Genomic DNA, 23081 nt, shown 5'->3' with positions numbered 1-23081 from the left:
CAAATCCGTGTTTAGAATACTGTCAAAAAGTGTTAATCATAATAAATTTTATTAGCACCTTTACGGTTTTTTTTTTTTATTGCTTAGATGTGTGGACGAGCCACAGCCCACCTGGTGTTAAGTGGTTACTGGAGCCCATAGACATAGACATCTACAACGTAAATGCGCCACACACCTTGAGATATAGTTCTAAGGTCTCAGTATAGTCACAACGGCTGCTCCACCCTTCAAACCGAAACGCATTACTGCTTCACGGCAGAAATAGGCGGGGCGGTGGTACCTACCCGTGCGGACTCACAAGAGGTCCTACCACCAGTAATTACGCAAATTATAATTATGCGGGTTTGATTTTTATTGCACGATGTTATTCCTTCACCGTGGAAGTCAATCGTGAACATTTGTTGAGTACGTATTTCATTAGAAAAATTGGTACCCGCCAGCGACATTCGAACACCGGTGCATCGCTCGATACGAATGCACCGGACTTCTTATCCTTTAGGCCACGACGACTTCTTAACTTAATATCTGATATCCGGATATCCGTTAATCTTGATATCCGGATTGAAGAGTGATTGAGTTTGAGCGGTGATTGAGACTTCGACCAATGGTCCTAACTACTAAGGTAAGTGACGGTGTTACATCTATGAATACCATTACTTTGACCATGACTTTTTCCACCTCCGACCATGATGTTTCTGGCCAAACCTGTCTAGCTACATAAATGAACTTTATTGAGGAATAGAAGGATAAAATAAGGACAAAAAAAAGTTTTTCAATTTTATTTCTTTAAATTACATATATTATATATTTATTACTAACAATATATGAATATGGTTATAAAGTAGATACTTTTATCTTACAAACAACTTGCTATACGAGCAAGATGATTCTCAAACGCTGATAACTTTGCTTAACGGCTCAAAAATGGTCCTACTACAATCCTACCACTGTTTGTCTAATCCACATGTGACTGATTCAGGGCAAAAATGAGCAGGATAGTGATAATACGTTTGCGAATTCTGTAAAATTTCATTGTTCAATGATGGTATTACTTTATCATGTAAGTAAACTGTGACCACTTGTTAAGTATGTACAGTAAAAGCTCTTTATTCGCGGGGTATATCATCCAAAAGGTGGACAAACTTGGTTAAGTTATCTACGAAGTGTTGCCTTATTGAGTGTACACGTACCGCCACAAATATAGAAAGATGGAGAAGTCTCTCAAAAACCGCAATCAAATATTAAGACTTACGTAACCACGACCACTCCGCCAGGAGTGAACGACTGAGAAGAAGAAGAATATAAGCCACGAATAAAGAAACCGTGAATATGGAATCGTAAAAACGAAACAATAAAAAACGCTACTCTTACCAAAAAAAGGAACGTCTCACGTAGCCGCATTTAAAAATAGAATTTATGCGATGCATTTTAAGGTTGATTTAATTCTGTTTGTTTACATTCTCAAAAACGTCGAACCGGCGAAAGCGGCTTTTGTCAAAGCGATATCATAACAACATACTTTAGGCGTAGATTTATTAAGATCTATCTTACTATTTTATTAGTACATTTGACGTCGGGTTAACAAGGATATAATAATATATTCGATTAAAGGCCTACACATATTGAAATCCTTTTTATCATTGTGTATCTATCTTTGTACTGATTAGATCCGCAAATAAAGAAATCTTTAGCCGCAAATACTATAGGAACTGAGTTGCATTTTAAAACCCGTGAATGGTGAAAACGCCTGTGAAGGAAGCGCGAATAAGGAGCTTTTACCGTATTTAATTTTAAAGATTGGTACTTGGCTGTAGGAGTGGGTAATATCGGTTTTGCCGCGTATCGAATCGTATCTATATATCGAGGATCAATATCGGATATTGAATCTATATATTTTCTGAATCTATATATTGATGGATGCTAGTAGATTTTCTCGATTCATGATATTTGAGATTTGAAACGATACGCTGATATAATATCGTAGTAGATATAGATTTAAGTCAACGTTTACCAGGCTTAGGACTGGCTACATTATTTTCAGTTTTTAGTATTTTGTGTCTTAATTTAAAATTACAAAATATACCAAAAGAGTGTAGATTTCAAAAGTTTAATACAAACACAAGAAATAAACTCAATTATTTGGATTCAACTAAAAATAGAAAAATGTATACTTTAAAAAGCAAACACAAAAAACTTTTAAGTATTTATAAACACTTGTCCAAAAATTCTAGTTCAAGGTCAAAGCGCGTGAAATTAAATTCAACGATGCAAATAGGCTATACTGCATTCAAGTTAGGGTCGAAAGTTGAAACTTCTTTCCTTAATTGTATCCTGCTGATACGCTAAGAATAATCTACAGACATATGGACTTAAATATAAGGTTTACAATTGTATGGATAATGCCTGTTTCTGTTTCATTCATCACATGATATCCCTATCGTGCGCTCACTCACTCTGGCCGATTCGATACGAACCAAACGAATATTGCTGATATTAACGAATCGGTACGATATGCCGATGCGCATCACATCGAGCAATATCGTGTATCGGCTGATATCGAAATATAGATTTCGATTCACGAATCGGTACGATATGGCGATGCGCATCACATCGAGCAATATCGTGTATCGGCTGATATCGATATATAGATTTCGTGCGGGGCGATATCGGATTCAACGATATTGCTGCGATATATAGATATTGAATCTATATACGATTTATATCACCCACTCCTACTTGGCTGTGGAATTTTAATCTAACCATTATTAATCAATAGAATTACACTTAATGTCACTTAAGCGACATATGTAATTACGACTTAGAGCTTTTCTTCTTTTCATGTTGTTTTGCAGCTTTCTTCTTCATTATCTGCAACCTTTTGTCTGCAGAAATGATATTCATATTTGGAGTAACAACTTTCGATGGTGATGATGAAGATGAACTGCTAGATGAAATTTTTACAGGGGTTGTGGAACCAGACACTCTTGATGGTGACTTGGAGCTCGATGAAGTTTTACTTGAATAATTAGTTGTAAATCCATGTGCTGCAAGACAGGTTGCACATTGCCAACCTGCAGCGATATCATTGTCACTGATCACAGGCTTATGACAATCCTGGAAAAAATAGATAGAATAACACTTGTAATTGAATACTGTTTCAATTGAACTCTCAAGAATGAATAAAGTTTTGTCTCACACACCAAAAGCAATGCCAGAAATACTGTGATATAGCTTTTGCTGGCTAATTAGTAAGACACTATGTACTCATATGAATGGTGATGCAATCAAATAAATTCAAAATGTTCAAATCTTGGCAACAGATATACCTTTTTTCTTTTCTTAATAAATGTATAATGTAGTTTTCATGTAGAAAGAATAACAATATTATAAATCAATACTTTTATAGCCAGATAGGCAGTCACAAAGCAGTCACGTGTACTACTTCAAAGGGGTAGAATACTATTTTTATAACACTTTATTTTTATAATAATTATATATATTTTTTTTTTATTGCCTAGATGTGTGGACGAGCTCACAGCCCACTTCATCATCATCATCATCATCATCAACAGCCCACAGTCGTCCACTGCTGGACATAGGCCTCTCCCAATCCACACCACTGAGCACGGTCTGCGGCTCTCCTCATCCACTTCTTGCCGGCCCACTTGGTGTTAATTAATTACTAATTATATCTCCAGGTCGCAGCATTATAGATATATATAAGTTTTTGTTTGTATTTATAAAGTGGTCAAAATTCTTATTTGAGTTGACTATTATCAAAGCCGGCAATCTGACTTTTGGACAATGATTGGTAAATCAGAAAAACGAATTATTGACTTTGTATTCCATTGGCAGTCACAAAACTCTTCGGAACGACATTTTAGATAAATAACAGGTTAACTATTAACCTTTATTTAATGCAGGTTTTGAACCGTATTCTTTGAAGGAGACGATTATATTCAAATCAATCTGAATTGACATATCAATAATTATTTTTTTTTGAAATGCACAGATTGCCACCTTTGATAATAGACGACTCATTTGTCTACCTAAGGTAATGTAAAGAATAATCTATGAATACCTTCTAATTTAACTTCATTTGTATTACAAAAACGTAATGTAGCAAGCAAGATAGATCAAGATTGTTTTCCTACACTAATTCGATTCCCTTAAACATGTGATATATGACATGGAACATACATCTATGTTCAGATTTAACTTATCAAATGTTTTGTTGTACTATTTTAACATAAATTTTATCATCACAAACCTGATGGTACAGTGCCCGGCACCCATCACACTCCACTAAGCGATTTCCGGCTTGCACAGCTATTTGTCTACAGACAGCACAAGTCAAGTCTTCCTCTAACAAGTCAAAAGCCAATTCTCCATCCATAACTGAACCATCATCGTTTTCTCTCTCAGGTATTTGAATTTGTTGTGGACTTTGTTGTGGTACAGGAACCGTCTTAGTTACTGCATTCTTATCTATTTTGTGTTTGGATCTAGGTGACTCCATCTTCTCTTCGTTAAGATATTTCTTCGGTAACATATTACCAAGAGTTTTTGCACTACCATATGATTGTCTGATGTGATCATCGAGAGTCAATCGCAATTGTTCCGTAGAATCTACAGAACTTGAATGTAAGTATTTTAAACATAATTTTATAGCTGGATCGAAATCAATTGATGACATGTTTATTAACACTGAAACTTAAATAACCTACAGGAACGAATTGTACGTTTGTATTTCATAAATGATAATACAATATTTTTTTGCCTCCCTATTCTGGTAGCCTCGAGGGGTTATGCCAGGTTCACAGAGCGTAAAATCATAAGTTTTAGACTGCCGTAATTTTCAGATTTTTAATTTTTTGTATTTTTTCTACAATTTAGTTTTTTCTTCCTACATTAAATATACAAAAGGGGCCAGCCCATACAGCCGAGTCTTGTTTTTGAGACTATACAAGTGTTCAAATCCACAAATAAATATCAAACCCGCAAAAAATAAACTTTTCGTAACTAGTAGTAGTAAGGTGTCCCCGTACGGCTTGTTACCATCACCTTGCCTATTTCTGGCATTATGGAGTTATGGGTTTCAGTTTGAAAAGGGAGGCAACCGTTGAATTTTGAAACTAAGGCTTAGAGCTCATTTCTCATTAGGTAGCGGCATTTACGTTATTGATGTGTATGGGCTCCGGAGGGCACTTAATACAAGGTGAGCCGTGAAATCATCCACTCAATTAAGGAAAAATAAAAAAATACTTTTCATGGTGACTGTACACAACCACAGAAGCTAGACGCGAAAGTCTAACTGTGAAAGCAAGCTGTGAAACATCCTTAGTATGAACACTGCTCTGACTTAAAAAAACAAAACAGAGGTGAGATTTTTATTTATTTATTATATGCTGTTGAAGTGGCTAGTTGTACTAGGCCTTCAGCCAATTGCAGTTTTTTGGTTTGTAGCATTCAAAACACATCTGACGTGAAGCAGCGCATGGAAGATAAACAATGGCGATATTTGATTACTTGTATTGGTCAAGTCAATTTTACAAAACACACTGAAATAATCACAATACGCACTCAAATATTTTCCTCCAGTTGTCTCGATGAAAACATATGAGAGTTCTAAGTTTGGTATCTATGAAAGAGCAAAAATTCTTCCAGTAAATCTATTAAATCTTAATGAATTCCCACCATGTTACTAAGTAGGTGTGTTAACTCACTTCATTTAATTAGGTTGCGTTACACTTTTTAGGAATCAAATATAGCTTCGATCTTGATTACAAAATATGTAGCTGAATGGGTTCTGTTTATTTTGCCGGTTCGACAAAAAAAACAAAAAAACATGACAGCAATGACAATGACAGACTACACCATCCTAATCAATCATATTATTGAAAAGAAATGTCAACATGGTACATAAATTTATTACATTTAACAAATACTAGACAAATACATAGATTATACACTTAATATATACGAGAGGACAAATATATTAAATATCTACTGAGCAACATCTGTTCTTTCAAAAAAGTTTCAAATAATTAAATGTCCTCTACATAATTGATAATACATTTAACCTTTCGTTATAGTTATCACACTTATCGTGTGTTGTCATGTTACAACTTACATGAGTAAACAATAACTGAAAATGTACAATGATTGAATAAACAATAGCTTTATACATAGTAAATAAATGAAAGAGATATTATAGCACTATTATAAAAACACAACGTTTAACTTTGAAAATTTTGAGACATTACAATGAATTTGTACCTTCTATATTTGATAATATTTTATAATTGGATTGATATTATGGTATGTCAGGGGCAAACGGGTCCTGACCCTTGGCACTATGATAATAATGTAGTCTCCATAGAAGAAAATCTTCCACCAGATATCAAAACTCTAACAACACAAAAAACTGTTATAAACAAAAGAAGTGCAGGGATCGGAGAATGGGCGTTTAGAAGAACGGTTGCTATCTTGATTAAAGGTAGCCGAACACAGGTATATTTTACAGCTTGTTTGTAGTCATTGCAAATTGATAACTTATTAAAATTCAAATATAATTAATGAAGTAACCTTCAGAGCTGGGCTCTAATTGCCAAAAAAATCTAGGTCACTCAAAGCCACGCTAAAGTACATAGAAATCATCTTGAAATACACACATAAACAAACACAACCTGTACCTAAAATTATGGTGGCCCATATTATTTTTTTTACAGCATTGACAGACTTAGTATAATGCCTCCCATAACCTTTTAAACTGGAACACATGACTGCTTTGGGCAGAGTGCTTGATAGTCACTAAAAATCTTTCTGACATGTTAATATTCTTATCCAAATGTTGGGATCATTATGCTTGTCAGCCAGCTTAATCTTTAACAAAAACTGGTGTTTCAGAGAAAAGATGAAGGAGATATTGAAATTTCTACTCATATGAAATTCAACAATGAAAGATGGGAGACTCTAAACAGTTATCTAGAGTCTGATGAACCATTCTCTGAAGAGACTTTTCGTCGTGTTTTAGGATACATTGAAGGAGCTATTTATAAACCTACAATTGTTGAAGAAACCATAATGGCTTGGAATGAATATGTCCACACATTTCTCATAGAGTATAAGGTGCATACACCCAACATAATGTTCTCTAATTACTGAAATTCACTTATCTTACCAAGGCCACTTTTCATCATTACATATATAAATTAATGCTATATTACTAAAAACAGCATGCTTTGTTCCTTTCTGAAATTCATGGATTATTATTTATTAATTCTTATTTTTAAAGTGAAACGCAAAACTTTCCTGTGTGTATTTTTTTTATATAAAAAAAGGTATTGAACATAAAAATTTGCAATGTTTTATTGGTTACAGGTCCAAATAACTTATGCCTTAATCACATTAAGTATTGTAGGAGTGATTCTTTGGAGCTGGAGACATATTAAACAACATAAATGGAAATTTATATTGGTGCTCCTTTATTTCTACAATGTCATCATTTCCTATAAGGTTTGACCTAATTCAAAACAATATGTCATGATTTAAGTAGTTTTAAAGTTAAAAATTTAAATAAATTTCCGAACAAGAATCCAATAGGGGATACAGAACCAGGTATAAAACACATCAATAAACTTAGATGACTCTGACTGAACTAAACTGAACTAGTATGCAAATTTACACAATGCGATAAACCTAATCCTAAAAGATAAAGGTGATCATTTCATTATATATTTTTTTATATCATAGCTGTAATTAACATTAGATTATTTTCTAGGAAGCTGAGCAAAAAGAGTTTGAAACATTTCTATCAGCAATACAAAAATGTAAATGGCAATTTTGGTCAGAGTGCGAAGCACCTAAACCAGATTTGCTAACGTTTTACAAGCACATGGATCCTCTAAAGATTGCTGTCAGGATGTTTTCGGTTTTGATCTCCGAACCAATGATCATCACTTGTGACACAGTTAATACAATCCTTCTTGGCATTACAGGTAAATACTATTTTAGTGATTTAAAATACTGTTTTGATAAAGAAGTAGTTGAGGCTTCAACCTATGTGGCTCAGAGTCTACAAGTATTACTTAAGGAAGCAAAAAAAAGTGCAGCAAGAGCAAAGCAAGAGCAGTGCTTTGCAAAATCTACCACCGAATCGGAAACGTGACCCATTGAGAAGATCCGGCGAGAAACTCAGTGGGCTGTGTCTATGGGTTAATGAGACCAAGTAGCATATGCCACCATCTTGACGCAAAGCGATCATGCATTCCGGGTTAAAGAATTGGCAGTCTAACACTTCAAGCCAGACAATACAATTGAGATTTCGAAGTCATGTGCTATCGAAGTATATTAAAGTGGCCCGGGCCGTGAGCCGTTTATTCACGAATGCAATAAAAAAGATAATTATTATCTTGTATTGTAATTTATCATTTGACACTCATTGACTAGGTATACGACATAATTCACCAAACCTGGAAAAATGGAATTTAACTTATGTTACGTAAATATTTTTTAATGCTATAAATGCCGCCAAATTCCTAAGAGCATCAAACATAATAGGGATTCTAAATAATTCTAATACAAGTTTAGGATCCTTTTTTTCTGAATAATGTTATTTATTTTGTTCCAGATGGATTATATTTCCCGTTAAATAAAATTGTGCATGGTTTATTAATGATTTTAATTGTTGTTGTTTTGTTATTGTTTCTATTCATAACAATGTACAACACCTTGTTGAGCGCTCCGGCGCTTCTGGGTTCTGGATTAAAACGCCTTGCTACGACGACACGGAGAAACGAACCTCGTAGCTCACCGCGTAGAAGAGAGCAACAGAGTTTAGATACAACGGAAACAATACAACCCACCACAATAGACAGACTATTGGATGTGTGTGCACGTGCCTTGGATACTGCAGCTAGTAACAACAGACAAAGACCGGCATTACAAATGAACGCAGTGCAAAGCACTTCTCAGATACGAAGATCTGCCAGTACAGGCCGATTGCCCAGTTTAAATATATCGAAAGAAAGCTGCTCTAATTTTAGTAATAACGATCGGAAAAATAAATTTTCTATTAATGCCAGTGGCGATCATTAATCGAAAAATATTCAAATCGCTTGAATGAAGAAAGTCACTTAGGACAACTAGATTTAAACGTTGTTAAGTTAACGGTTTCATTAACGTTCTAACATAACGTTGTAATAGGTTAAGTATTGTTAATATCTATCGGTGTGACCATTTTAAGATACGATGTTTTAAAATCAAATTAAAAAATGCAAAAAAGTCTAGTCGCCGAGACCCCAAAGGAAACAAAAAAAAAACATACACGAATTTCTATAGCAGCAACTGGCAACAATATTGTCATGTTGTGAAAAATATCATCCATTTACGGAAAGGTACCACCATCTCCTTTTCTGCCGTAAAGCAACCATGCTTTCCGGTTTAAAAGCAATAGCTTCTTTCAATTTTTCGTCGAGATTCGTCTGGTATTGCTATTACAATACCAGACGAATCTCGACTCCACGTTTCACGGGAGTGGCGCCGTAGTGGTGTTTTCACCCTCTGGTAACCTAACAGCCAAGAAGAAGTTCTGAACTTGTTATCCCAACCACGCTAATAAAACGAACAGCCATAATAGGAAAGTAATATTTATTTTTAAAGACAAATTCAGGGTGAACAATTTCCAGCCAAATACTTATCACGCCCTGTATCGGATCGAAAAATATACGTACCTACCTAACACATTCGGGAACGCCATTGACGATGACGAAATAGGTATTATAGTGCCTTGTAATAAAAAGACGCCTCATTTTTCGTAGTTTGCGTAACAAATGTTATTAGGGCGTATTGTGAGCCCACATAGGTGCTTCCATAGTCTGTTTCTACCGTGAAACAATCCTGAATTTAGATTGCATTTGAAGGGTCCCACCACTCACACCTCAGCAGCTCGAGTACAAATAAAAGTGACCTCATACCTTCCCAACCTAAAGCCTACACACAAGACTAAAAAGCGGGGCTAGTGAATCGAAAGTGTGTGCCTGCCTTTACAGTAATATAAAAATAATCGTGAGGATTCAAGAGGATTATTAAATAAACTTTTGATTCAAATTTCGTTAATAAACGTCTTTATTTCGATTAGTCGGAGCTAACAGTGTTATGAACAGCTATATTTTTACAAAGTGAAATCTGTGATCTTTTTCCTGAGCTTGTTATGATTTTAAAAACGTGTTAATGTTTTCATCTAGTATTTTATTTGATTTTTGATAAGTAACATAAATTGTATACACGCTTTTTTTTTTATTGTGACGTATTTATTACGTGTTAATCGTGATTGCTTTTTTATAGTTTTTGTACAAATTGAAATTTAAACCACTAAAATGCCGAGTAAAATAAAAATAAAACAATGAAAAATGCTTATTATTTTATTTTCGTGATATCGCAGTGAGTAGTGTAGTTGTAAGAATAATAAAAATAAATCTTAATAAAGACCAATAAATTCTAAAATAGTACAAAGTGAAACACATTCTTATTGTATACGTTGAGATAAACAATAAACAGTGGAAAAGAGTTAAAGTTTTGTAAGAAGACAATTAGAAATAGTTTTTTATATATACATATATGAAATATTTCCAGTACAGATTGAACCTCGAAACAAATAAAAGCATAATAAATTTATAAACATTTTCTTATTTTTTAATATATTTTGAACAAACTAAAATCGTGATTTAAAAGATAGTTATACTAGTACATGGATAAACAAAATAAAATCGGTATTTTAGTGCAGAATATTACAAGTTTCAGAAATGCCCAAAAGAATACCGAAGTTAGTGATGGTATAATATAAATTTATATTATAATTTACTGCGTCTGCTAAAATCGATTTAATTTAAAATTTATTTGATTGCATAGGGAGAAAACTTGTTATCAAAATACTGTTCGCAGTTTATTCTATATTGAAAATCCCAAATCATTCCTTAAACCGATTCCCTTCAGAACCTTTTTTAGAAAGTTTTACTTACTGCACATGGTTGTATTTTTAGAAGAAAAAAAAATTATGTACGAAAAATGAAAATCAGTCATCGAATTGAATCCAACGATCACGCCATAAAATACAGAAAATACGACTTACTATATAATTAAATTCAAACAGGGATTATTTTCTTAAAAAAAAAAATAATAATTTCTTATTATAAGAAAAAAAAAACAAGATAAGAAGAGAGATTAGCGGGAATTTAAACCCAGCTTTTAGTAAACTAACTATGGGTGTTTGTTCTCAGTCGATTTTCAGGAACCAATATGTTGACTGGGATATGTTCTCCATAATAGTATTGCGTTTATAACAACGAGATCGTGGAATGCAGACAGTAAATAACTGGTAATTATGTATAAAATAAACTAAATATGATTATTTTTTTGTGACCCCACTGAACACGCTTGCAAGCGATCTAACACGCAGCCGCAGCACATGAAATTTACCCATCACCTTGTACAGACATGAACATGTCCAACATTATAGGAAAGTTTGTAATATATTGTAATAATCTGTAGTAAATGTAAATTAATGATCTACATAGTTAGTTTTTTTCAGAAGTCTACGTTACTACCACAAAAATTGACATGGAAAATATTCAATAGATCGTTAAGTAAAGATAGAGGTAAAGAATTAATATTAAACAGGTTAATGGTTAACAACAATGAAATATTGTCATATTCACATTATCTAAATGCAATCATCTCTTCTGTATCCAATATGCTGCTCATATTTACTTAAAAGGTAAAAACATTTATTTAGATTGAGATTTTGAGCTGATATATCAATAGGTAAGATTTAAATTCCTTATTTACTTGAAAGCTGTATTCAAACCTTTTTTTTTCTTATTGGGACAGTCGAGAGCACATGCTAAAAATCGATCATATATGAACAAAACGAAGTTAATACAATTTTGTGCACAAATATACAAAAATATTTTGACAAGTGAGTATCAATTATAAGTATCAATCTACGAAAACTTGCTTAATAAAGAAGTTAGTATTTCCGCTTGAAAATAACAAAAAGGAATCATTTAACATAGTGTTTAAAAAAATTCATTAATTACTTAGAAGCTATATTTTAGAAATAGCAACCCTTTAATAAATCATTAACAAAAATTATGTATGAATCGTATTCAAACAGCCAAATGTCTTAATTGAAATTTATATTTCAAACGTGATTTAATGAAAACTATAGTTCAACGAATTCTCGGACGTATTTTTGTTGTTTCATATCTCGTAATAAATTAATTATCACAATTGCATTTTTACATGTTTAACGAAAGGGATATCTTTGATAAAACAGAAGCAAACAAACTAATAAAATAAATTAATAATCATTCGAGTATGTACTGATTGATCAAAGCGTGATCCCACTTACACAATATGATTGTATACTGCGACTAATGTCTCTAAATAAGGGACATGACTATCTGTTATTGATGATTTGGCTACTACCGCTAATACGTACCATTAAATTTCTCCTTCTTGGTTTCTAAGCCAGCTAGTATTCAATGACTAAGATGCAAAAAACTCTATTCCTATTTCCTCTATATGCGCGGTCGAGCTTGAAAAGCTTCAGCAAGTTAAATGGTATGCTTTCATGAAGTCGAATTACAAATCAATGAATTCGACAGAATATACAATATTATTGCTCGTTTTATTTTACAATGGCACTAGACTTGGCTAATCCAGACAAAAACTATATTATGTTTCTCGATAATATTATATTAATATTGATTGACTTACAGTATACAGAATAATTTGACGAATACTATTGAATTTAAATACAAAGTTTTTAATTACGAGGAAATTATCAAAAGTGTTCTATAAGTAAATATATGGCAACGTGAAAAAAAAAAATTACAGTTAATCATATTTGTTATCGAAATATCTTACTTATAATTGTGTAAAAAGCGAATTCTGTTAATTTGGAATTAGAAGATATATACTTATAGGTTTAAGATAATCGAATAAGATATTATTGGAATGTATACAGTATTAGTGAGAAGGTTCATTAGAAAGTTCATTAGAAAACTCAAGCCAAAGCTCACACGACTTCAGAGACAAGAATCAACAATTACAGAGATATTACGTAACGACGTAATTGTATCGTTAAGACACAAAACAGCGAACATTGTTTAACGAACGTTACAATCTATAAATCACTATATAACAAGTTTCGGAACAGAACAACATTACAACTGTAAATGTATACCGTTCAACATCAAACAACTTTGGTCCAGGTAATAACAATTCAGCAATTAACAATCATTATCTCAATGTATATTTTTGGTTCCTCCTGCCAATAAGCTAAATATATATTATTATAATAATTATCATGCTCTAGTACCTTTTCGTTCGGTTTACCACACAACCGATTAAAATTACAATCGATTTTTTTTATAAGCACTTAACATGATATAAAAAACGATGTACGCAAATGATAACGATATTTTTAAATGTCGATGTTTCTGCCGTCTGGAGCGGTGACAACCCTCAGTAGTCATCTGGTTAATACAATAGAGAATATCTCTCGAAGACGAGCCGAAAGATTGTCGCGTGCGGGTTTTTATTGCCCTTGTAGGCAGACGAGCATACCACCTGATGGTGAGTGGTTACTGTCGCCCATGGACTTCAGCAATGCTAGGGGCACAGTCAAGCCGCTGCCCACCGTTATATCAGAGTCCTTCGTCGTTATCAACAGCCGCTGTCTCTCTTGTATCACGTGACACACGAAGTATGTAGTGAATTTGATATAATTTGACAAATTTTCACGGTTCAATCGTGCGTCTATTGTATTTATATTTTAAACGTTTCGAATTATTTATTCAATAAGAACGACACTGTCTAGTTGATCGTTAAACCGTAATAGAAGTCTTAATGATGTTTGCCACTGCCGAAGCCAGCGAGAACGATCGCTAGCGGCTCTGGCCTAATCTTGGAAGCACCTCTTTTGCTTTTCAAGTCGTCAGATTTGCCAATCAGTATCCGATGAGGTATGTCGCGGCTAAACATCGAGATATTCCATTAGGTAGTTATTAGCGGTCTGCTTTTGCTTTCGTGTTAATGAACGCGCTTTAAAAGCGTTTTCACTTCTTGATGCAAAGCATGCAACAATAGCACCATATTTATGTCCATGCTTGTACAACAACAACAACAATACTCAGAAAACAACACTCCTCATTTCGTAAAAACGTTCGATTTCTCAAATGCAGTACATATTTTCTAGAATTTTATGTTGAATAAAATTTTTTTGATTTGATTTGATTTGATTTGAAATGCAGTACATATTTTCTAGAATTTTGTGTAATTTTTAGCATCTATCTCTACGTTCGGTTTCTATAAGATCGGTGTCTTCATTACATTTCCGCTCACTGTTAACCATCGCACGCGAATTTGACGTATTTTCCTGAGACGCGTAAGTAGATTTTGAACTAGAAGCGGTGATATTTTCGATCGATAATGATCACCACATTTGATGGTCATTTCTTTGGTTTGTGTGTAGACTACCCTCGGAGTGGCTTTATATTCTATTAATATAGACTCTTTATCCTTGCCGTACCGATTTGGCGCGCTGCTTTAAAATCTGGTACGTAACGCTGGCTTTGCGTTATCGCAATCGATAAAGCACTTTAGTTGTAACTACAAGTCTCAAATCATCTGCCTATCGTCTGCTTTCCGCCTTGGCGGTATTCGTAAATTGTTTTGCACTAGGCGAAAATTTCTTGATACTTTCGCCTACTATCGTACATTCGAGAAAACTCGTCTTGTATCTCGTCTGAACTTAAAAGCAGTTTTTCAATTGCCGACCATATAGGTTCTGCTGCTTTGTCAATTTAAAAGCTACTAGCCAATATATTTTAATACATTTACTTCATGTTTCCTGAGTATCTCTCAAGTAAAGATGGCATTCCGAGTTTCCTCGGCGCTAATACACTATGCACTTCGTGACCGAAATAAAATTATACTATTGTTGCAATATTGCTTTTATCACCCTGCCATAGATATTTAGCAAAAGGCGCGTTCGGTTTCTTTATGGACCAATAAAAGTAACGTCAACATAAAAGCATTTTTTTTTTGTGTAAATCAATAAATTCTAGCGTTTTACGTTAATTAATGAAATTTTGACGAAAAATGTGTATTCCTTACAGAGTAGCACACATACAACTAGACGTAAGTATATTAAAAATCTATCGTGGACAAATCTAGTCGGATATGTTAGTGAATGATATTAATTAAATAAATACGTGCTACTAGCAAAGTTCTAATAATGACTAGAAATCCTTCATGCTTTAACAATGGCATTATAAAATTTATTAAACATGACAAACAAGAAAATTTTAACGTTTCTTGAGTTAACCAGCGTTAGTTGAATAGGCACCTATTATTACTCTCACTAATTTGTTTACAAATAAAATTTAACTCCGTGTATTTTTCGGCTCTAGAAATAGGTCATAACAATATGCTTTCCATTATAATATTCTTCAGCCATAGCGTCATTTGCAACCGCAGTTTGTTTAACGTTACGAATATCAATTATGTTTAATTAATAGCATTTAAAATTGAATAACAGTCCTAGAGACACAATTTCGTTGTATTTTCAAACTAGCAATATTTTGTAACATTTATCTTTTAAAATCAGTCGTATTCAAATTATTAATACACTTACTATTAGCAAAATATTGTTTTTCCCAAATATGTTTAAGCTCTGTAATGTAAGAAAAATTACGGCTTATATTTCATCGTCTAAGGCGTCGTCTATATAAATAAACTTTTTTTTAATGCATTATTCATTACTTACTTAATCTAAAATGTGCTTAATTTTACAGGACATGATTTAAATGACTAGAATCAAAATGACTAAAAGTTATTGTAATGTGGCAGAGTTAAAACTAAATCGTTATTTATTTACATAACAAGACATTTCTCTTTGCCGGCAGCAGAAGCTTCTCCTGTCTCTTTCACAACTTTATCTTTCTTCTTCTTACCTTTTCCATCAACTTGAAGAGACACGTTTCTGTTCTTTTCCATGTTCAATAGCTCCTGAAAGATAAGAAATGATAGTTGACAGAATTTCAATAAAATAATGATTTCTTATTTTTTGTTTATTGTTAGGTATATATTATTATGTAAAATGTTTGCTAACAACAAAAACATATTAATGGCAGACATATTACATTCAAATTAAAGCATTAATTGGATCAAATATTGTCCAGTATTTGTCATCTAGTTAGTCCCGAAGATGGATTTTTTTCCAACCTATTCACTGATAGCTCAAAGGGCTATTCCAACTAGCTATGTCTGGTAAGCGAGAATGTACTAACACTGGTCCTAGCCAGAGCAATGCTTCGCAGAATCTACCACTGTTTCGGAATCGCAACCCACTGGGAACATCTGGCGAAAGTCTCAGTGGATTATGTCTATGGGTTAGTTGGCTCGTCGTAGTTAATCGATGAGATCAACAAGAACAATGACCGTTTCTTGAAAGGCCTAAAAGCACCGAGAGTAGATCCGGGCGATCCGACAAGACATGTTTCGGACGACAGCGACTTTGCTTTGTCCTGTAACCTGGTTCGGATATGTAAATAGCAGCGGCCACAATAAAATGGTTATCGAAACGTTTGTCGTTTAACATATTGTAACAGTTGAAGTGTCCACATCGGGAAGATGTCAGTTCCTTTGAGATAAAGATAATACATGTATAACTATGTTAAGAATTGCGTTGTTTCATAAAAAAAACATTCTATGCATTAGTGGATGACGGCGCTAATGACCTAAAAAAGAAATATATCACCGGTATTAGTAATAGAAATATATCATCAGAGATTGGGAAACTGGAATACTAATCTAATTCATATATTTTGGGATATACGATTTTGTTTTCATGTCAAATATGGTACTAACTTGAAAGAGTTGTGTTACATTGTGATTCGTTTTAGCAGATGTCTCCATGAAGGATACGCCCCAGGCTTGCGCCTGCGCCTGTCCTTCAGAAGCTGATACTTCTCGAATCTCTGGGCTCTCATCACATTTGTTGCCTGCCAACATCACAGGGATGTTAGGGAGCTCCACGCCTTTTATTTCTTTGATTGTTTGCCATATTGGTTTCAATTCTTCTAGTGACTGTCGACTGCTCACGGAGTAAACCAATATAAAAGCGTGGCCCTTAAATGAACACCATAATTAATTAAACGAAAAGATAATATAGTTTATTACACACTAAAATATAGTTAACATTGAAATAATATAACTGAACATAATAATAAAATTGGTTGTCATATAGGGAAATTTTGAAAATTTGCAGTAAGTATGGTGCGGTCTACTAAGTTTAACAATATTCAGAAATCAACTATACAGATTATCATCTATAACAAATAGATATTTATTCATAAAAAATCACATTTAACTCGCACACTTTGCATTAAATAAACTTTATGGATCTTATAACAAAGTCCCAGAAATTATGTTACCAAACAAAGCAGTTTTCTATTGTCTTCAAGTTCATGTTTTAATGTTATAGTAAGAATAAGCTGTTGAGTCTAACCATGGCTGGAATGCTATTGGTTACTAACGTATAGTGGGCAGCGGTTTGGTATCGCTCATATCAATGAGCGAATGAGTCAATGAATGTGACTGCTAATTCAAAAAAGAAGGAAGTGGATAGCGGTGTTTCGTCATGCTGTGATATGATATCGAGTAGTTACCGAAGTCTATAGATATCACTAATATATAGATACGTAGGACTTCGGCATTGAATTTGGTAACGCGACGGTCCGCATCGTCTGCTCATATTCGATGCCATCGTGTCATAAGGTATTCGAAATATGTACCTGACAAGTGATTACGAACGACATCCACCACAAAGAAATAACATCGCGTAGTAGAACCCCAACCCAGACAATACCTATATAAATTGGCTCAATTACCAGTACCAGAGCATTTTTTTTCTATCAGTCCACAGACGGCCACTGCTGGACATAGGCCTCCCTCAAGCGTCGCCACAAAGATCGGTCCTGCGCTGCGTGCATCCAATGGATCAACGCGAACCTCAATAGGTCGTCAGTCCATCTTGTGGGAGACCTACCCATGCTTCCGATCTTCATGGCACGTCTTCCGGTACGCGATCGCCACTCAAGAACATTCTGGCCCCAACGGCCGGAAATAAAAACAGAGCATACGGTATATCAAATCTTGGGTGGTGCATAAGCGTAAGTAACAGAATAGTGGCCTAACTACAGATTGGCAGGGCAGATAAGTTACAGGGGCTCCAGCCCGGCGGTGTGCCAGCGCCAAGTAACATAAAACAATACAATACCAAATACACTGACCTAAATTTTATTTTTATTAGATATTCAACTAAAATGCATCCAATATTACTAATACTGTGCGTTCACTACATGCTTCAGTGATTTATTAAAATTAATTATAATGTGACAATTTTGAATAGGACCCCATCCAATTAATTTAGCATAGGTGTCAGATGGTATAACTAAACCACTGGTATGGAATAATAATTATGTAAATACCACTCTGTTTTCCTATTGTATCTACCCCCAAGTTTTTAATGGAACAAATCAACCTTTTTATATTATATAGAGATAGAGATACACCTTAAAAGAACATTGAAAAAGTATTCATTTGTGCAGCCTATTCCAGCATAGAGCGCAATCATTTCCAGACCTCTCTTCAAGACACTATTTAACACATGCCACACACAAAAAGCATGGTGAATATTTTATTAATTATAAATTAATCCATGCCTTTCTGATCAATACGAAATTTAAATAAAATATGTGTGATACCTTATATCCTGATTAGGATTTGAACAATCTACAAATGAAATTATTTTTGATATTTACTTCTACATACCTTGCTTATAGACAGTCTTTGCATAGCCGGAAACTGATGTGAACCAGTAGTATCAGTAATTTGTAATGTGCATATTGTTTTGTTACTGCTTATCACCTGAAAAGAATTTCGGTTTATTTTTATTCACTATAAAAACACATTTATGCAACTAATATGCCTAAATTTTTTCACACATTATGTGTAGACAATCGGGTGCAATTGACTCGCACATAGTGACTTGCCCAATGAAAAACTATCAAAGTTTATACTCTATAACTTTGAATTGTTGATGCAGTGCAAATGTTACATGCGTCTTTGGTAGTGTTTTTTTATATCCTTGCATTTCAAGAAGTAAAACTTACATGGGATAAATTACATTACTTTCTGTATTGGCATACTTCCGAAAAGCTAGGTAATGGATTTGGAATACTGTTAATTTATTCAAATATTTAAGTAACATTTCATTGCCCTAATTCTAGTTTATATCTCAAATTTTCCCAAAACTATACTTTACTTTTAAACTTTCCAGCTGAGTTTTTACACCATCTGTGGTACATAATACTAATGAAGATAATGACTGTTTAGTTTAGTTCAGTTATTTTCAGTACAATGGCTGACTTCATTTGATAGTGAGATATAGTGAGTATTTCAAAGGTTAAAAATAAATTAAATTTAGTATCCAGTTTTTTTTAAGCTTAATGCTTGTGTATTAAATTGGGGATTTTTGTGGCCAGTTTGTGATTTACAATATTGTACAACTAGCAACATATTATCTGTTGCCTGTGGCTACATGTGAAACTATTCAATCAGATCATACAATAAAATTTGGTCTTCAAAAACAAAGCATGCCATATACATTTAATTTATATAATATAATAATTATTTACCATTAGTAGTACATTAAGAAACATTATGTACTTTGTAGGGTATGTCCTGAACTTTTAATCTAATTATTATATGAATGCAATATAGTTTGGATCATGGAAGATGGATAAAGTAGATACCACTCTACCTGTTTTGTATCTTTCACTGAATAAAATAAATCCAGCTAAAATCTGAATCACAATAAAAAATATCCAGAAATCCTGTGTATTATTTCACATGTTTAAGATTCAGTAAACATTCAGCCTATCAGTTTACTGAGAGATATATCTACTGCAAACATTTTCCCTTTATATTTACAACGCATTAGTTTTGATACACCCTTGTGATCGTATTTTAGGTTCATTTGGGCCAAAATCATACAATGAATAAACAAGGCGACGATCTAATTATATCCAATAATAAATATACTGCTAAAATTGTGCCTTTTTATTTATTAACATTCCTTGCACTGCAACACAGGGAATTGATTGAGTACATTTTAGATGTTTGCACTTATGTAGTGGGTTAAAGAAACAGTATATTTTACAAAATTTAAAAAAGCAAGTAGTCTTGTGCAAGTAGTTAATTTACCTGTCTATATGTGTCTTCTATTGTTGGTATGTAAGACTCTCTAAATGTTCCTTTAACGAAACGGAGAACTAGAGAACTTTTACCAACACCTCCCGCACCAAAAACTACGACGCGATAATCATTGCTTTGTTCCGGCATAACTTGTTTCTTCAATATAATGTTGTTCAAATGAGCGAGTTACTGTTCGTGCCAAGCTGTTAAAATTGTACTGCTATTTAAAGCATTTTATCAGTTAGGTCTTTTAGTGAGAAGAAGTAAATTTCATACATAAAGACAGATTTGTATTATATCAATCATTATAAATTATTTTTCGAAATCTTTATATTTGCAACGCCCAGCTCAAATGCTCGATCGGCTCAATATTAAATAGATTTTGACATTCTGACAAGTAATAAAAACGACATCTGAAAAGAGTAGATAGGTAGGTAGTAGTAGTTCTATTTTTCCAACTAGAAAGGCAAAAATATCATACCATGCAGCCTAATCTTTAATATTCTTTTTATGGAAAACAATATTAAGGAGTGAAATGAAAGAAAGATGTTTAATTTGAGACATTAATTAACTGAGATAAAATTAAATGAATTGAGATGAGATGATATAGGATAAAATATGATCTTAGTAAAAAGGTGGTTATTTACTTAGATTTTTTTCAGTAGACTTTTCGGAGGATCTCGAGAAGCTACCTCCAGCGGCTTTTTTTATTTTCCCACATTTATGCACTTTCACGGATATTAAATAGTTAATAAACCACCGTTATTAGACATTTAAATCTGAAGAAACACTAAACAGACAAAATAAAACAATTCACACAACTTCGGTCAACGGGTTCCCGCTAACAACCCAAAAAGTCCAAAATGAATTGTCATTTATTGTTTTAAACAGTTTTTTTTAAATGATTTAATGGTCTGGGTTCTAGTGTTTGGGGATTTTTTTTAAAAACTACCTTAAACATATAAACAATGCTCTATCTTACTGATATTTATAGGCACTAGTAACTAGTTAACACCAGCTGGGCCTCGATCTCAACTTCCTTAAATCAGTCAAGAAAAAAGAGATGCCATTTGCACATGTGAAAATATGTAAAATATTTTAATTTCTTAATCTGGTACTTAATCTAGTACTCTTCGAGCATAAATGGTTAATTATGTGCATATTAAAAAAAAGTATACGTAGGCGTTACGCCTGGATTTTCACACATATGATCTATTAGAATGAAAATACAATACAATTCTATAAAACGTTAACATTACTTGTTTATTACAAAAAGCCACATCTTAGTTTTTACACAATTAGCCATTTTGTGTTGGTTATAGCAACTACAACTTCTTTTACACAAACAAAAGGAAACAATTCATAAAAGTAGCTTAATATTCATAATAAATATTTCAGTAATTTTTAAATGACTGACATTCATATAGTGTACATAAATTATTTTTACTTATATAATAAAACTAACATTATTATTATCCAGCCTAATAATAGATGGCGCCAATAGTATAGTTTGCATAAAAATTACAATACTTAATCAAATTATTATTAATTATTAATATTTATGCTCTATTAATGTTTGATTATTTTGACCGTCATTTGTGTATTTAAACAAAAAAACAAACATTAAACATATTTTGAACATTTTCACATTTAACTCGTGTCTACTAAATATTAAATAAGGTACAATAACATTTTCATTTTCAATTTCAATATGTAGTGGCGGGCTCATTGATTTTGGCCCCTTTTTGTTGATTTTCGGATTTTTTAATTTTAAATTATTTGTTCGTCGTTTGTTTGTTAATGTTCGAATGTAAAAATAGTTTGTTCGTCTTTTATTTATTTGTAATTAATTGCTCGGCAGCCACCAGACAACCTTGAAAGATTGATTGTAGTGGGCAAGGTAGAAGGGAAAAGACCCGCCGGCCGGCCACCAAACCGTTGGTCGGATCAGATAACTGCGCTCACTGGACTCTGTTACCAACGCCCTGAGAGAAGCCGAAAACCGAAGCAAATGGAAGCTGAGGGTACAAAGAGCCACGAAGGGCTTTCAAGGACACGACCTTCAGCAATGAAGTATTCGACTAAGAAGAAGAAGAAGAATTAAACAAATCATCACCCTTAAGTTGGCCTCCTCTTACTAGATATCTTTATCTTGATCACTCAGATTAATTAATTTTGAACAATTATCGTTTTTTCGGCGACTATTGGTGATTGTTCCATAATAAAAACAATTAAATTCCCAATTATTAATTATTTTATATCTAATAGTGTAGCAAACCATCACCTCACGCCTACATTGCGCATGCGCCGGTTTTGTCAGTCAGCTGGCAATAGCATAGACCTATATCTTTACTTCAGTGCCAATTAATCGTTAAAGTACAATTAGCGCTAATTATCAAAAGGCTAGTAAGACGTAGTCTTTGTAAGGTCATTATGGATATAGTGAGAAAAGATTTTCCTTCGAAATAATTTGGAAAAGTTTGTATTTATCGTGCTCTCTCAAATAGCTTCAGTTATAGCGTAGTAGACTTAGAAATATAGGGACAATTCCTTAAAGTCAATTGTGAGGACAAAGACATAGACAATACATACAAGTCTCATTCAAGTCAAAGGCATAACTATTATACTAATCTGTGGTCAAAGATTTCAACTTTTTGGCGGGAACGCGAGGAGTGAAGTTGTGTGATTTGTTTTATTTTGTCTATTTAGCGTTTCTTCAGACTTAAATGTGTAATAATGGTGGTTTATTAACT

General features: G+C 33.4%; 3 protein-coding genes and 1 long non-coding RNA gene across 4 annotated transcripts; 2 read left to right on the top strand and 2 right to left on the bottom strand.

Moving 5' to 3' along the window:
* Nucleotides 1–764: 764 nt before the first annotated feature.
* On the bottom strand, nt 765–4923 carry LOC101736687 (integrator complex subunit 12). The gene is made up of 2 exons (XM_012695388.4): nt 4271–4923; nt 765–3114 (listed from the first exon to the last, which is right to left on the bottom strand). Exons 1-2 carry the CDS (start codon nt 4694–4696, stop codon nt 2812–2814), a joined length of 729 nt encoding a protein of 242 aa, XP_012550842.1. The 5' UTR covers nt 4697–4923; the 3' UTR covers nt 765–2811.
* A 944-nt stretch (nt 4924–5867) lies between these two features.
* On the top strand, nt 5868–10413 carry LOC101736820 (uncharacterized). The gene is made up of 5 exons (XM_004931859.4): nt 5868–6513; nt 6910–7131; nt 7384–7518; nt 7784–8000; nt 8633–10413. The coding sequence occupies exons 1-5, from the start codon at nt 6268–6270 to the stop codon at nt 9097–9099; spliced, it is 1287 nt and encodes a 428-aa protein (XP_004931916.1). The 5' UTR covers nt 5868–6267; the 3' UTR covers nt 9100–10413.
* LOC101736950 (GTP-binding protein Di-Ras2) lies at nt 10412–21116 on the bottom strand. The gene is made up of 5 exons (XM_004931860.5): nt 20976–21116; nt 20338–20741; nt 18904–18999; nt 16939–17199; nt 10412–16077 (listed from the first exon to the last, which is right to left on the bottom strand). The coding sequence occupies exons 2-5, from the start codon at nt 20473–20475 to the stop codon at nt 15943–15945; spliced, it is 630 nt and encodes a 209-aa protein (XP_004931917.1). The 5' UTR covers nt 20476–20741; nt 20976–21116; the 3' UTR covers nt 10412–15942.
* Nucleotides 17740–19965, top strand: LOC134200974 (uncharacterized). Its single transcript, XR_009976112.1, has 2 exons — nt 17740–17847; nt 17989–19965. It is a non-coding gene; the product is annotated as an uncharacterized LOC134200974 (long non-coding RNA).
* Nucleotides 21117–23081: the final 1965 nt, after the last annotated feature.

This window comes from Bombyx mori, chromosome 22, assembly GCF_030269925.1.
Source record: "Bombyx mori chromosome 22, ASM3026992v2".
NCBI classification, from domain to species: Eukaryota; Metazoa; Arthropoda; class Insecta; order Lepidoptera; family Bombycidae; genus Bombyx; species Bombyx mori.
The sequence above is the reverse complement of the archived record's forward strand: the minus strand, read 5'-3'. Positions and strand labels throughout refer to the sequence as shown.

Coding starts and splice junctions, on each gene's coding strand:
- LOC101736687 (XM_012695388.4), bottom strand. CDS start 4,696: ATGTCATCAATTGATTTCGATCCAGCTATAAAATTATGTTTAAAATAC. Junction 3,115..4,270: donor GCCGGGCACTGTACCATCAG/GTTTGTGATGAT, acceptor TATTTTTTCCAG/GATTGTCATAAGCCTGTGAT.
- LOC101736820 (XM_004931859.4), top strand. CDS start 6,268: ATGAATTTGTACCTTCTATATTTGATAATATTTTATAATTGGATTGAT. Junction 6,514..6,909: donor TTAAAGGTAGCCGAACACAG/GTATATTTTACA, acceptor CTGGTGTTTCAG/AGAAAAGATGAAGGAGATAT. Junction 7,132..7,383: donor CATTTCTCATAGAGTATAAG/GTGCATACACCC, acceptor TATTGGTTACAG/GTCCAAATAACTTATGCCTT.
- LOC101736950 (XM_004931860.5), bottom strand. CDS start 20,475: ATGCCGGAACAAAGCAATGATTATCGCGTCGTAGTTTTTGGTGCGGGA. Junction 19,000..20,337: donor TAGAAGACACATATAGACAG/GTAAATTAACTA, acceptor AATTCTTTTCAG/GTGATAAGCAGTAACAAAAC. Junction 17,200..18,903: donor AAAGACTGTCTATAAGCAAG/GTATGTAGAAGT, acceptor TGTTCATTTAAG/GGCCACGCTTTTATATTGGT.